The sequence below is a fragment of the Ctenopharyngodon idella genome, chromosome 5, assembly GCF_019924925.1.
Source record: "Ctenopharyngodon idella isolate HZGC_01 chromosome 5, HZGC01, whole genome shotgun sequence".
Lineage (NCBI taxonomy): Eukaryota > Metazoa > Chordata > Actinopteri > Cypriniformes > Xenocyprididae > Ctenopharyngodon > Ctenopharyngodon idella.
The window spans coordinates 26,674,567-26,692,093 of NC_067224.1; the positions used below are offsets into that span (position 1 = coordinate 26,674,567).

At 37.0% G+C, this 17,527-nt stretch overlaps 1 protein-coding gene across 1 annotated transcript in view; it reads right to left on the bottom strand.

Moving 5' to 3' along the window:
* gas2l1 (growth arrest-specific 2 like 1) overlaps positions 1-16,612 on the bottom strand; it is a 37,860-nt gene extending 21,248 nt beyond the window's left edge. Inside the window, exon 1 of the mRNA XM_051892591.1 lies at positions 12,568-16,612. Coding sequence (XP_051748551.1) covers positions 12,568-13,254 — 687 coding nt within the window. The 5' untranslated portion in view covers positions 13,255-16,612. The remainder of the gene's footprint in view (positions 1-12,567) is intronic.
* Between the last annotated feature and the right edge of the window lie 915 nt (positions 16,613-17,527).

A 17,527-nucleotide genomic window follows, 5' to 3' on the forward strand; every position in this document is an offset into this window, starting at 1 on the left:
TCCTCCGACACACGCACACACACACACACACACACACACACACACACACACACACACTCACGTATATCATTATGGGGACATTACACTACACTACACTAAGCCTACCCCTAAACCTACCTATCACAGAAAACTTTCTGAATTTTTACATTTTCATTAAAAAAAATTATATATGATTTAGGGTGAATTCAGGTTGATTGGGACACTTTTTCCCCAGTCATCTCAATGGCAAAAAGTGTCCCAATCAACCTGAATTCACCTTATAAGCTTGTTTCCTCATGGGGACCTTAACAATTTCCCCACAAGGTCAAAATTTACTGGTATTACTATACTTGTGGGAACATTTGGTCCCCATAACATAGGAAAAACAAGCACACACACACACACACACACACGCACACACACACACACACACACACACACACACACATAAACAGAAAGACCAAACCAGACAAACCAGCTGCTTTGAATAACTGGGCAAAAGAGCTTAAGATAAACTTTTAAAGATAAAAGTTCTCTTTCAAATTGTAAATGACAAGACTAAGTTTAGTCAAGTAAGCCATTTTGTAAACTCCAACTGGTGAAATATGAAGGTTAAACTCCAGTAAGTGCACTATGAAGACTTGTTGTGGCTTGTGCTCAAGGGCAAAGAAAAATATGTGTCCTGTCTAAGAACTAAAGAAAGAAAGCTCTCCTCACAAGCCTCAGCATAAGACTATCACACACTTGTCCTTTTGTTTGAGGCCTTATGACAAAAACCAATCTAAGTTTAGGGAGATACACTGAGCAATAACCTTAGAAAAGTACCAGGAACATCAGGTGATTTTCTGGCATACGACTATGTTATAAAATTCACATGACCTAAATTGCACCAGGTGTAAAATCTCTCCAGCTGTATAACTTTTGACACTATATTCCTCCCTCTGTTTTCCTACAATCTACTGCACAGATTATGTAATAAATTTTCATATCTCAGACATAGTAAAATTTCATCATGGAAAAACTATATCAGGACATAAGGGACAAAAACATGCAGAGGTCATTAAGTTATTCAAATATTTAACTCAACTGTAGTGTCAGTTGCAATGAGAAATCAGTGGTTGTTTTATTAATTTAGCATATGACCAAAAACAACAGCAATGGGACTAAATGGACAATTGAGGTTTTTTTTTATCAAATTCTTTCAAGACCAAATTATTTGAGCAGTGCTATTCACATTTCATAACTCTTTATTCTTACTGTATGAAAACAGTTGTCGCATTCATGCTTTTTTTTTTTTAAAGGAAAAATCATTTGAGAAAAAGCTGCTAAAATGAAACATTGCTGTGAGTCTCCTGAGTAATGAAAGAGCAAACTCTGAGCCATACATTTTAATATATGCAACACCAAATTACACCACTGTAAATCACTTGCCGTCAGTTTCATATAAATGTTTGAAGTAATAAAAATAAAAATAAAAAATCTTGCATATTGGCAGGCATTCATTACATTAAATAAAGATTAAAGATTACAGATTACTTGCTTCAGTGCTTCCCATTTATTTAGTTCACTTACTTTTCTATTGACTTGTCACATTATCATCACAAATAATTTATGGGTCAATGACGTGACGTGTCATTTTTTTTGTCCAAAGGCCTTCATAATAATAAAAAACAAAGATATGACATCCAAAGTATATAAGGTAGTACAACTAGATCTCTTTTATTGAATCCAAAAGGTTTTAATTATATTTTGCTACATATAAAGGTATTTTAAAGATTTTAAAGTGTCAAAAAGTCATTCAGTTTAACCGTCCAAAGGCCAATACAGCCATTTAATTTGTGATTAAAATATCTTTAAGATCAAAAAACATGAAAGATACGCACACGAGATAAAAAGCCAAAAAAGCTCAAACGAATTATTCTGGCACGATATCATTTCACATATCAACATGGTGCAAAATGGTATTAAAATTATGTGTAGAAGTCGTTGCTTTATTATGAGAAAGAATGTCTGGAAAAATGAATTTCATTTATGTCATTTGGAGTAACCAATATAAACCATTTTGGATCAAGTCATGCGTTCAATATCATGTGACAGGATGGGAAATCATTCAGACACCTGCAAAGGATCACATGGTCATGAAGCAAAGTAACTAACTCTCTTTTAACTATTTGAAAAATTCATGTTTTCACTTGCTCATATGCATGTCCCGAAACATCAGGTCATTCGGTACAACCGCTATTAAACATGGGAAATGTTGTAATATTTTAAATACTTGTACTAAATATAAAATGTTTGATTGTCCTTTTGCTAGCTACTATATCAGCCTGTTAGCCTTGTTTGAAAATATCAACATTCGGTATAACCAAAAGTGTCATTCAGTAAAACCGAAATTTTGGTTAAACCGAATAACTTTTTGGTGACAAATTTTGTCCATCTTATAAAAAATTACTAAAGGAGTGTTAATTGAATATAAAAACCACATAATCTCATTGTTAACACTTAATAAAACTTCAAAATTAATTATATCTCCATTATGTTTTTTTACTTTTAAAAACCTTATTCATCAATGACCCATACATATTTTTTTTAAATATTAATTACACCACTGCACACACACACACACACACACACACAAACACACACACACACACACACACACACACACACACACACACACATACATACATACATCAAAGAATAATAGATAATACATGTTCAAAAACCAACAATAGCTCATATCACTGCACTTGCAGGTCATTCCATTCAAACACATACTGTAATAGGAATGGCATCCATGCTGTGATTCTATCAGCCACCAACAGAGTTAAGAAACCACTCAGCTTTCATACTGAGCAGATACAGACATTCACGCACATGCACCCATCTTCACACGCTCAGTTAAACATGAATATATACACATGCGTGCACACAAACAAAAGCTGAGCATAGACAGGTGCTGTATAAAATGACACATGTGGCCCACTCCACTAGCTCTTTTAATAGATGAATACTGCAGCCCACCACAGAGAGATATGAGTCCTACGGCAGCCAAAATTAAAGGTGTAAATCTGCATGACCATAAAAAGAAAAAAGACTTAAAGATGAGTTCATATGGGAAATACTTAAAAGAGAGTGAGAGACGTTCTCTCACAGTGAAGCCTCAATTTGTGTGATTCTGACCCAGCACAAACTGCCATGACCTACTTTTCCTGCCTCTCTCTCTCTCTGTCTATCTCTCTGGTGTAAAATCCATTAGAGGCGGGTCTAACAGTCTGTACAGTACAAGCACCTCTGGCAAACCGTCTCCTGCTCTTTTTTGAATACATGTACTGAACCATAATGCAGGGTTTTATAGGAAAATCAAACTAAGACGCAGAGTGGAGCTTGCCTTGATGGTGCCAGTGAGAAAGCTTGAGCAGGCTTTATTTTGCTAAAGCTCATTTCTTCCACCTACGTTAGATTTTCGTAATAAATGCAAGGTAAATGAAAAACTATAAATAGTGGATACTAGCCTAATTATAAACAGTGAAACGCTACCTGAAATAAAACACAAAAATAAACAACACAGGCATGTTAATAGTCAAACACTCTTAACATGGTGGAACAACCTGACCTGTTTGGGTGAAGACATCCCACAGCGATCTAGTGTGTGATGCCAGTAAGGTTACTGATATTGATATCAGAGATGAAACCACAATGACTGGTAGAAAATGGCAGAGGGCACTTTATCCTCTTACAAAGGCACCTTTTGTGCAATCTTGTTTACCATGATTGTGATTTCTGTATAAATACAGTTATAATCATAATGTTACAAAAGATTCCTATTTCAAATAAATGTTGTTCTGTCTATTCATTAAAGTATCCTGAAAAATATATAATGTTTTCAACATTAAAAATGAAAAGGTAATAAACACTGGATCTTAAAACAATTTTTGAAACTACACTGTAAAATAAATTTGAAATCAGTATAATAAAAAAGCTAATTTGAAAATGCACAATGACAACGACCTTGCCATGAGGTTCACTGAGCAACACATCACCCCAGCTGCCCTCACTCTTTCCGCTGCTCCCTTTATTCTCCATCCATCTTGTTCTCGTTACTCTGTCCTCAGCTCCCCTCTGTTCTGTTTCTCTCGCTGCTCTTACTTCTTTTCTTTCGCTCTCGCCCACACATCTCTCATTCACTCTCTTCACTGAACTCTGCATTTTTCTTTTTTTAATCATATCTTTTGCTGCAAAGCTTTCAGTTTTCCCTCAACCCCACCTCTCTGTGATAACAGCCTCTCTCCCGCTATCATTGTCCTTCGATTCACCTCTACCTCTACAGGGCTATGTCTCCCTCCCTCTCTCACTGTCCTCGGATTCCTTTCAGCCTTTAGGGAATTGCAGTCACCTCCATAAATCTCTCCATTTTGACTCTAGAGCACAACAAGCGTGGGACTTGTGTGGTCAAAAGCAGTTCCAGCAAGATGATAATGATAATTTTACATTTTCTGCAGAACAGAGTAATGAGTTCAATTCAGCTATAAGTTCAGCTATAAGCAGCTCTACAGAAGACAACAGTGTTGTTATTCACGTTGAGTCAGTTCAATAATAGTGTTGATGTTGCAAAAATCGTCAATTATGAAACAAAAGCCACTTTTCCACCTTCAGGCCAAACTGTTCTTGTTGATTAACCGTTCCATTCTGTTCCGATCCGGCACAGCCATTACGGATATGGTTTCATTTTCCATGGCGTGGCTGATAACGGAGCTCTTTAGAACACAATACAAATGCATCAATTGTTGCATTGGTAACGCAAGAGTTTACAGCCGGTATGAGATATAAATAGCTGTAAATAGAATTCTGGGCCAAAAACTGTTTGTAATTGTGCCATGCCAAACCAAGCTCAAGTGGAAAAATAACTGGAACCGTTCCTTATTTTTAAAACCGTTCGGCCAACAGGGGGAAAGTGGCTAAAGTCGAATCCGCTATAAAGGAGCTCTGCAGAAAACTTCTCAACAAGCCATATAAATTTAGATATTATTCATGTCTGGATCATAATGAGGAGTGCAGCCATACTGCACTGCACCATCAAGCAGCAAGTTCTCTCTGTCCTTCCCCCCTTAGCACTGGGCAGGGACAATGAGTGTATGTGTACTGTACACATGCATGTGCGTGTCTGAGGAACAAAAAGAGAGAGAGAATATTGGGGTTGTGCATTTTTGATAAAACCATGAAGCAGAATGTCAAGGCCTCAGGGTGTGGGGAGAGAGAGCGTCGAGAAAGAGAGAGAGAGAGAGAAAATAGCCTGTTAGACAAAAAGGCACTGATGTCTTAGAAATTGTTTGGCATCCTTCTGGTCATGTGCCTTGATGCCATTTCATTGGGTATTTCTGACAAGACGCTGTTTGTTTATGTTTATGAAAGCATGTGTAACAAATAAAAAAGGTATATCGGCACACTGGTATTTCGTTCTCCTGTCTTAAAAAGGCACTGATTAAAACAACCGCAGCGTTTCGATTAAACTGATATTTGTCAGACTATATTTGTACATGTTGATGGAGCATCACAATTACAATAGTTTTACATTTAAATATGAACAAACACCTAAATATTTAAGTTATACCACACCATTTGTGTTACGGACATATTATATATATATATATAGATAGATATAGATATATATATATAGATAGATAGATAGATAGATAGATAGACAGATCAATTAAATCTTATTTATTTAGTTTCATTATTTCTATTATTATTGTTATTATATTACTATAATAACAAGCATCCTATTTCTTCAATTTCGTTCTTTATATTAAATAATTAAATTGACTGAGCGTACCATGTTAATAACAATAGATGTTATAAAGAAAATGTATATACCGCATCCATGTATATTAACATTTCCGTATCTATGTATGTATGTGTATATGTATGTATAGGTATGTGTATGTATATGAATATATGTGTGTGTGTATATTATATATATACTTTCTGTTAAAATATACACCTATCTTTCCTATATTTACTGGAAAGCTGTGGAATAACCTTTGCACTTTAGTACATGATAGATGACATTTATATTTATGTATAGGTAGGTGTGCATCTTTATTTCTTTATGTATCTCTGTATCTTTGTTCTGTTGTTTTTTTTTTTTTTTTTCTTCTCTTCTGCCTATTGGCTTCTTGTTATGTTATGTTATGTTATGTCACCTTTCACTCTTTCAATAAAAAAAAAAAAAAAAAACGTATTTAGCAAGGAAGCACTAAATTAATTAAAAGTGACAGTAAGACAGATCTATATAATGTTACATTACAAAAAATATTTAAAATAAATGCCATTCTTCTGAACTTTCTTTCATCAAAGTATTCTAATAAAAAAAAAATGTATCATGGTTTAAACAAAAATATTAAGCAGCACATCTGTTTTCAACATTGATAATAATTAGAAATATTTCTTGAGCACCAAATCAGCGTATTAGAATTATTTCTAAAGGATCATGTGATACTGAAGAGTGGAGTAATGATGCTGAAAATTCAGCTTTGCCATTACAGGATCACATTTCTATATTGAAATAAAAAAATAGTTATTTAAATTATAATACTATTTCACAATCTTACTGCTGTACTGTATTTTTGATAAAATAAATACAGCCTTGGAGAGAATAGACACATCTTTAAAAAAACAATTTAAAAATCCCCAAACTTTTTAACTGTACTTGTATATTATATTGCATTTCTATTTAAAGTATTCAGAGTAGCCAAGAATATGTGCAACTATATGATGAGTGAGTGATGTAATGCACTGAGACAGGCAACAGACGTTACACAAACAAATGACAAATCCTGAGAAAGCAGACAGAGCAAAACTGTCTCTGCCTCAACTTTGGGTTGAGTTCCACAGCATTAGACTGACCGTATGGATAAATTCAGTTTGAGCTGTTCTTAGATTTTTGTGACTAGACATTTTTAGCAGGAATAAGCTATATTAAATAACATTACACAATGCCTTTAAACAGTGGAAAATCCCAGCCAAACTCATCATGAGTAACATTAGATGGAGAGGTGCAGAGGAGTATTTGTATCAGTGTTTCTGTAACTAAGAAAATCAAGAGGAACTATAGCTGTGTAATTCAAATACACTCATATCTCAGAGACACTTCTGCTTTTCTCATACTGCATGAATGTTATTTCAAACCATTAAACCCTTTTAGAAAGTAGGATGTGTGTGCTTCTGTGTTTGTGGATGTGTGATGAACTAATGGAAGATGAGGATCAGGCAAAACTACCTTTCATATTCCTCAGGGATGAATAGGATTGCCAACACTAAATCCGAGCACATCCGTAAAAGTCTTCTATCTGGTTACCATGAAAATCTCTTTTAGAAATACAAGATCAAAGTGGAATAATCCTCATGGTCATCCTTTTACTCACTTTACAATCATGAATCTTTCATTTTGACAGTGACTTTGATGTCTGTGTGTATCAGTATTAAAATCTGAAATTCATCATGACCAAGCTAAAATACACAAATTAAATCCAATAGATAAAAATGGCTGTCCAGAGATCAGTCCAGCAGACTGGATTTCACCATGCATTCACACTTCACATAGACAGCACTTAAACTGTATTTGTATATCAGTGAAAAAATATTTTAATAATCAAGGCAAGAACGATGCTAAATTCAATCCATGATGTAAGTTGCAAGTGTGAATATGTCACTTGTTTCCTTAAGGGGATAATTTTACCTGATGTGACCCTTAAAATCATCTTTCGCTGGTGTAATCTAATGTAGCCAGGCAGATTTAGTGGTAACACTTTACAGTAAGGTTCATTAGTTAAACATTAGTTAATGTATTAACTAACATGAACTAACCATGAGCAATACATTTGTTACTGTATTTACTAATCTTTGTTAATGTTAGTTAATGAAAATACAGTTGTTCATTGTTTGTTCATGTTACTTCACAGTGTATTAACTAATGTTAACAAGATTTTAATAATGTATTAGTAAATGTTGGAATTTCCGTTAACAAAGATTAATAAATGCTGTATAAGTGCAGTTCATTCTTAGTTCATGTTAACTAATGTTGTTAACTAATGAACCTTATTGTAAAGTGTTACAGATTTAGTTATAGTAAATAATACAATTAAAGCGATAGTTTGCCCCGAAAATGAAAAGTCTGTAGTCATTTACTCATTCTCAGTTTTTTCAAACCTACATGACATATTTTGAAAAAGTAGTAACATAGTAACTTATTAGTAGTAGTAACTTAGTAACATAGTAACACATTTTTCTGTTTTTTTGTTTGTTTGTTTGTTTGTTTTGTTTTGGTCCATACAATGGAAGTCAATGATGACCAAAACCGTTTGAATCCCAACATTTTTCAAAGTGCCAACTTTTGTGTTTTGCAGAAGTAAGAAAGTCATACAGGTTTGGAACTTCCATTTTTACCACAATAAACACTTTTTATAGAGGATATGCATTGACGTCACTTTCCTGCCGGAACTCAGCCAGAATGAGTGGCAAAAGAGCCTGCTGCATGGCTGGATTTAATAAGGGAAACTGCGAAAAATGTGAGTAAAACAAACAATTAAACTAAAGGTTGGACCCGACACTAGTGTACTTAGTGTTACAACTTACAAATAATCCAGTAATCCATGGATATCGACATGAATCATGTTTCCTGTTATTTATATATGCCTGATTTCGAAGCTGGGGAAATACATAAAGCAAATTTGCCTGTGAACGCTTTATAAAAATACAATATAGGTCGGTCTAAATCCAGGTTATCAGTTATATTATTGTTATATATATCATCCAGTCCTAAAGCTTGTAGTTTTTGTCAGTGTTTATTTAAAAACACCCAATTATGCAGAATGATATAAATATTTATAAATAATTGATGAGTTGTCAATATAATATATAACAATACAATATATAGGGAATGTTTTTACCCCAAAGTTCAATACATTGACACAATGATAACTGCAAATGCACATTTCGCTGCCTGGAGTCCAGTTGTTTCTGTCAATTGCAGCGATCCATTTGCTTCTCTTTTCTTTAGCTTTCGGCAGTCTGTAAAAATATACCTCAGATTTCTTGATCTATTTGTACAGTCAATCGCAAAGCTCTTTCCCGTTCTGAATGTGTTTTCAGCGTGGCATTCACGCTGAAAACCAATGCAGCCGGTCAGTCATTTTGCCACTCGGTCGGCGTAACCGCAGTCACTCTGACCGACGGTGAAGTCACATGCATACCCTCTGTTGAGATGTACTAATATTACAATTCTGCCTGATACCAGTAAGCCAATAATTATTCATATTATGGCCAATAACTGAGAAATAACCAAAATTAATTACATCTATAATATTGTCTTAAAAACATAGAGGATTACATTTAACAGTGTTATTAAAGATCATCTTTAAGTAAGTGCTACATGATGTGAAAATGTAAAACTAAATGCAAAAATTGCTGAGCATGCACAGTTAAATATCAGCAATATCATCAGATAACTGATCCCCATTTTTTGAGTTTAACTGACTTTTTTTAGTGTATCTATGTAACAACACTAAATCAGCAAAGTGCAACAGCAAATATCATGATGAAAAGCAAAAAAAATGCATGTCAACATCTGAAACAATGAAACAACAAGCTTTTTATATATAGAGGAAGTCTAAATGCACATGTGTGGAAGTGTACTTTACCTAAACAAAAGTCATAAGTGGCTGCATGACACATCTCAACTGTGGCAACAAAGTTAACTGTGAATCAAAATAAAGTTTTGTCCAAACTTGCCTGTCAGAGACCAAAGCCTGTGAGAAATCATAGAATTTCAAAGGACAGGTGATATATTAAAGAAGACGAGAAGAGGGAGTGTTTGATCAGATGAATTCTGCTGAGTGCTCCAGTATGTCCTGAAGCTTCAGGGTGATACAATGTTTGGACTTGCTGCCCGTCACTGAATCCACCCTGTCTCTGCAGGACAAAGCCAGTCGCTCTGTTCGGCAACATGGTTCATGAGATAAGATCACTAGCAGCTGTGTTAGACAATCCAGACAAGGTCAAGCATAAAAAGGGACAAATCAAACGCGTCTTCACTGCCAGACACCAGATAAATCAATGTCTCTATTAATATACTTTAATATTAGGCTTACATTCAGTAAAAAAATGCTAGCAAATTGTATGGAATGAATTCCTGATGTAACAGCACTTGACATCCACTGTTTCTTCACCCCGCCTGAACTTATGCTGATGCTAGCAGTTCACGCTCGGGGGAAAAAGGTGCTGGCTCTTTCTATGATGGACCAACACTAGATCAACAACTCAATTTTATATGTAAGCTGAGCATGTTGAACATTGATCTTTGGCATGATATATCTGTTGACAGTTTTAAGTGATGAAATTAAATGAAGTGAAAAGAGGGACTTTTAGAGGGAAATAACCACCACAGTAACTGGGACACAGTCAGGACCGGCAAAAGCACAATGCAAACTGAAAGAGAATCTTTTTGAGAAACAGCAATATTTTTCGTCCGGTTGTGACGGAGAAGCTAAATCAAATAACAAGGACATGTTCATCAGTCACTCTCTGATAATCTTGCCAAACATCAGGACTTTATCCTATAAGCAATTATATCACATAAATCCCCTAGTATGCTTGTTATTCTTAATGAAAAATGATCAAGTTACCAAACTTCATATTGATAGCAGACTCAATAACACAGACCAGGATCCAATATCTCTGATCCTAAAGAAACAACCTTTCACCCTCAAGAAACACGTAGGTGAGATATGCCATGGACCGCCAATGTGCTACATGACCATGGTGCAAGGAAAATATGCAGACTTAGATGTCATGTCACACACCAAAATAAATGAATGACACACTCTCTGACCTTTCATCCTACACACAAACAAACACAAAGATCCACTCACAAGACCATTTTGGATGAATATATTCAATAAGGTCAGAGGTATTCTACAGTTTGGGGTAAAACCTCCTGCTTACATTTTCTCACAAAAGGTGTTTTCACTCAATATGGGTCAAAACTATGTGAAAATTATAATTATTACAACTGGAAATATTTACAAACTGAACTGAGATGGTTTCAAACTAATTTCCTTTACTAATTATGAAGGGTTTAAAACATAGTTGTAGTTGTGACAAAAAATAAAGGCACAATTATTTAAAATAATAACAAAAACAATAAAACCTGCTGTGTGACCTTAATTAATTCACAGCAAGTGAATTATTGAAAACAGGCACTTCGTAATGAAGGCTGGCTTCTATTTTGCATGACTTTTAAATGTTTTCACAAATGTCTATTCTGATTCTATAGGATATAGGGAGGGACTATACAGTTATCTATATGAGGCCCTGTTTACATCTGGTATTATGATGCATATTGGTTGATAGGATCACAAGTAGACGAGGGAAACACTTTCCTGCTTACATCTGGTGTTTTAATCCATCTCTTTTGGCCACTTTCAACAACTTCTGTCCTGATTTCTTCTAGAAGAGGCTCTATGGGCGGGTAAATCTGGGCTTTTTCAGATCTTTCTATCTAATGGACAAAATACCTGGAGATGACGGAAAAACACAAAGAGCATCAGCTTTCTTTCTGCTCTGATAGCAGCAAGACCACGCCGAACCCTTTGAATGTGTGTTAGAAATCAGGAATGGTGAGAGAACATTGTGCCTGGTACGTTTTTCATCTTCAAACCAAACTTGGGTCTTCAGCCGGCAAAGTTTACATCCCGCCTGGCTAGCGCGCTTCCCATAATGTTTTCGCATTAGGTCAGTAGGCGGAGAGTAGGCGGTCTTTTGTGGCAGTTCAAACACATTTGACCACATGAGTGTCTACACTACGAAGCAATCCGGTCAAATGTGTTTTTGACTACCTTTGGAAGTGGTCCGATAGTGGACAAGCTCAAACCGTTTTAGACCCAGTTTACACCTGTATTTAGCATTGTCCACTTGTGATCCGAATGACCAAAATGCACAGGGCCAGAGAAAATCAAAAGAAATGTTAAGAACATTATAGCGATCATTTCAGAAAGTAAAGTTTGCTATTTTAAAAAACTAATGCTGGGTAAAGTTGTCACTGCCATGTTTTGTCTCATGTTTCAAGAATCAGTGCAATGAGATTGCACTAGTGTTCTTCCTATAGGCCAGGGGCATCAAAATCAGTTCCTGGAAGGCCCCTGTCCCGCAGAGTTTAGCTCCAACCCTAATTAAACACACCTAAACCAGTTAATCAAGGTCTTCAGGATTACAAAAAACTTCAAGGCAGGTGTTTATGAGCTACACTCTGCAAGACACTGGCCTCCCAGGAGCAGAGTTTGACAAGTGCTATAGGCTGACTTTTGGGATGTAGAGCCACTATTTAGTGCAAATCTAGATTTGATAGAAAATCTAATTATATCTTCTGTAACACATTCATTATGTGGTGATTTGATGTGTTTTAACAATTAAAATGCAACACGTGTTGAATCACTGCCTTCACTCTGTAGTCTCTCTCTCCAGAATAATAATAACCCAACAGTTGCGATTATTATGAACCTGAGCTTGTATTCTGACAGCTGTCAAACTCACCAGCTCGTCCAGGTTGCGCATATCCAGCAGGACTCTCTTCTGCTGCTGCTGCCAGCGGGCCAACAGCTCTGGGTCGGGCTCGCCGATGCTTTTCTTGCGACTGTACGTCCTGCTCGGCGGGCTCTGGGACTCCCCTAAAACCTCTGTCAGGTTCTCCTGGTCCCGGATCTCCTCCTCGATCTCCTCCTCGAGTTGAATCAACATGGGGGCCAGCATGCCGAATTTGGCCCCTCGGCGAGCCACCTCCAGCAGGCACAACACGAAGTTCTTCTCGTTACACCTCTCCACCAGATCGTTGGTCTCGAACATGAGCACATCTTTGATCCAGAGCTCCTGCCTGCACCAGCCGATGAAGTTCGACACGTTGTCTCTGGCCAAAAACGACCCCGGTATGACGTTCCTCGACTGGAAGACCACGTCCTTGCTGGGTATCCGCAAAGAAAGCGCCGCATCTGGATAATTCGCCTTGAATTCGTGGGCGGCGCGGTTCACGTTGTTGGCATGCCGACAGAGCGCGCAGCCGGTCTCCAGACCCTCCATAAAAGTGTCCGCCGTGATGTCCAGGTCGTACAGCGTATTCAGCCATTCAGCCAAATCCTCCTTCATGGCATACAGGTATTCCTCGCTGGATTTAAACGGCCTGATGCTTTTGGAAGCGGCAGACTGAATGTTGCTCTGATCGGCCATATTATGGGAAAATGTGTATCAATCAAGGCACGAAATGACGCACGACTGTCTCGTACAGTAATCCTCCATAAACAGCGTTGGGAATGGCATAACGACGCGCGGTAGGAGCTCCTAAAGCGGGCCGCTTTGACTCGCAGCTCCGCGATGCAGCTGTGGGATTCCGCGATGGATTCCGGATGTCTGTGAGATACCCGCCTCCTTCAATGGCCACATCGCGATTACTTATTCCCCTATGGAAGTCCAGACCGAAACAGAAACATGACAATTATCAGTAGCCTACATGACAGCTCGACGACATACTATCCCACTCGACGCGCTTTAGTGTGTGTGAGAAGCACCCGCATTGGCTAACAGCGCTCCGCAACGCCTCGTTTATTCATTCGTTCATACCAATTCGGAGGACGCATGGCCGACTGAGGCAGGAAGGCAGCCCCGGTCTACTGGGACACTTTAATAATAATCTTCGTCAGTTGGAAATGATCCGACAGTCCTATGCGCCGCCTCCTGCACAACGCGCTGAGCTGCAGTGGCTTATACATTGAGTTACATCTCATTAGAGGATCAACGGCAACTTTATTCCAATGCACCCCCTTTGTTTCAATTGCAGAAGCCACTACTAACGTCCAAACCGTTTATATTTGTATCTGACATTCGACTGGTATTACCTTTTATTTTTATTCAAATACCGTTACTGTTTTGCTGTCAGTCAGTCAAGCGAAAATAGAAACAAGGATGTTGCTTTTGCTTATCATTTATCTCCAATTTGCATGTTCGTTGATGGGAACAGTAGGCATTCTGTGATTGCTTCATGTTTGTAAAGAGTCGTTTAGGTTTAATCAGCGCGACACTGATCATGTAATATCTGTTTGCACGCGCTGCCTGTCTGTTTAAATCAGCTCGCGCGCTTGATTAGATGTAGTGAACGCAAACTATCAGTGCCAATGTAAAGATAATTTGCAGACTACTGGAGAGGTCTTGTACCATGACTGATTGGCTGTACATTTTTCCGCTTATTTACACTACTTTTACTTAATAAAGAAATAAATACATTAACATTAAACAGTAATTTGTTGAAATACTATATATTTAATTGTAATATACATGAACTGCTTGTTAGCTTAAAGCCTCCGCTAAGAAAAATAGTCCATCAATGTTGAAAACAGTCGGTCCAGCTACAAGACGAACACATCAACAAATGACATAATATTATTTTATGTAGAAATATCTGCAATTCAGGTTAGTTTTATCGTGGACTAGTTAGAAAACACATTTAGCTACAATATCGTTCAATATCTCTTAGCTTCTATTCGTTGTTCCTCCGATCAAAGTTTTCGTTTTGTTGCTTTAACTGTAACTTCTAGTCTGCGCTCAAAATTTTTATGCTTTCCATATATATTTAAATTAATACTGAAGGCATTCGAGACCATTTTAGTCATAGTTTGTTGTGGTGGTAACCGTTTAAATTCGCAAAACAGCACAAACTAGCTATTTTAACTCATGAAACATCTAGGCCGCGGAGTAATCTTGACTTGGAGACGTGCTACGGTAAAAATGTTGCGATTGAGTAATCAAAATCAAGTATTCCAGAGAGCCGTGAAATAAATATTTGTGATGTCACAAATACATGTGTTTGGGTGTTATAAACTTCATAAAAAATGTAATACCACATTCTTACTATACTTATGTAAAAATTGTTGTAGAGCTTTAATATTAGGCCTATCTCTCCTTAATAAAAAAAAATTAATATAAGAAGGACTGAAAGCATTGGCCACTTTATTTGCTCAAGAACCTCAATTTTTCTATTTCGTATCCCCAAAAATTCTCATTGCCAAACTTTAATCAAGACTGTCAAATTAAATGAATGTGCCTATCCAACAAGCTCTGTTCTTGTTTGGCTTCAAACAGTCCAGGCTCACTCAAACTGCTCTGCCAATGGTCTTGGTCATCAGCAAATGAAAGGGACCATTCTGAATAGGCAGACAAAAGACAGACATGAAGACATCATCATGATGTTAATCAGCGTTCATTTGTCTCCTTTAAACAATCAGTTCAATGGCTGTAGGACAATTGAAAGCCTGTCTTCAGAAACTCAACTCTTAACAACCATAGGTCAAAGTCAAACTACGTACTTTGAATGTGTCTTCTTCATATAAAGTAGTTAATGCTAGTGGATCAGAAACGATCCTTATGAGGAAGACTCAAGTATCCAGCTTCCCTCCCCAGTGTCATCCTATTTTAAGAGTCACTTTTGCTTGGATGTTTTAGCCGTTTGTCACCAAACAAGCCAACTGCAGATTTAAATCACTCCCACTTACTTCTAAATATAACAACAGACCAACTATTAGACATTACGATTGCTTTTATGCATTGTTGAGCTTTTCCTCACATTTTCTCATCCGGTATGATCCCATAACTTGATTAGCCTCTGAGAGCATAAATGGAAATATTTTTATTTTCTTTTGTTTTACTTCCTGCTCTTGTAGTTAACGGCAGGCAGCATGCTCTTCAATAGCTCAGGCCGGACCACTGCACTGTGTCATTATTCCAACAGCGGCCACACAGCCAAAGGGAGGTCCTTGTTTTGATTTAAAAAGCGTCGGTTGTTTCTTTAAGAGAGCTAGACAGAGGGGAGGACACACAGCAGAGAAGGAATGAGATCATTCTTCAAGGCCTGGATGAATCAGCTTTTCTGTGAACACATACACAAAACAAGTTCATTCCACAGCTCTCCAGCAAGTGAACATTTGGCTCTCAGATGTCCATTAAAAAGGTGTCAGTCAGTCACATTGAAATGAAACACTATACAACATTCTATGCATTTAAAGTTATTATGACTGGGAATTACCTTTGCTTAATTCAATTTCTAGGCATAATTAAATTTAGATAAGAACTTGAGATGGATTTTGCAAGAAGTCTTTGAAGTTGGTACAAGCATCATCCTGTCAGTTCCTGCCAACACTTCATTTTAAAAGAGCAATGATTCAACACTTAAGCTCTTGGTGAACACATGTCAAATGCTTTGCAGATGAAGTAAAATGTTGATAATGGTCCCAAGCTTCACAAAAGACAACTGTTTCATTGTTTTATAAAACCCATTAAAAGCCAGAGCAGAAAACAAACTGTATAGTATTAATGTTTGCAAATGTCTTAAGGGTAATATTCTGCACATCTTATATGATTATAATTCTGATGCTTCTTGAAACCAAGTAAAAAAAAAAAAAAAAAAAAAATACTGGTGATCAAACCAGTTTATCAAGAGGCTGTAATGGAGGCTTAGTCATGCTGATAACAGAGCTGGCATCATTTTACTTCATACCAAAGTCTTTGTTAGTACTCAGCAGACAAATCTGCTCTCATGCACGTGGTAGTGATGGAAACACCTTGTGAAACTATAACAAATGAGACACCTAACGGCTAAAGTCTGAATTGCACCTATTCATGTAGGGCCAGTGCATGTTATTAGATTTACACAACAGATACACGTCTTGCTGCTTTGAAGCGTTCTTTTAGACATCTTTAGAGGTTCAAGTATGAAGAAAGAGGCAATTAATCTCATTAACTAATTAACAAAGACGTGAACAGATGGCAAGCATAAAGATGTTTAATTGCTGGCATTTTTACAGGTGCTGGTCATATAATTAGAATATCATCAAAAAGTTGATTTATTTCACTAATTCCATTCAAAAAGTGAAACTTGTATATTATATTCATTCATTACACACAGACTGATATATTTCAAATGTTTATTTCTTTTAATTTTGATGATTATAACTGACAACTAAGGAAAATCCCAAATTCAGTATCTCAGAAAATTAGAATATTACTTAAGACCAATACAAAGAAAGGATTTTTAGAAATCTTGGCCAACTGAAAAGTATGAACATGAAAAGTATGAGCATGTACAGCACTCAATACTTAGTTGGGGCTCCTTTTGCCTGAATTACTGCAGCAATGCGGCGTGGCATGGAGTCGATCAGTCTGTGGCACTGCTCAGGTGTTATAAGAGCCCAGGTTGCTCTGATAGTGGCCTTCAGCTCTTCTGCATTGTTGGGTCTGGCATATCGCATCTTCCCCTTCACAATACCCCATAGATTTTCTTTGGGGTTGAGGTCAGGCGAGTTTGCTGGCCAATTAAGAACAGGGATACCATGGTCCTTAAACCAGGTACTGGTAGCTTTGGCACTGTGTGCAGGTGCCAAGTCCTGTTGGAAAATGAAATCTGCATCTCCATAAAGTTGGTCAGCAGCAGGAAGCATGAAGTGCTCTAAAACTT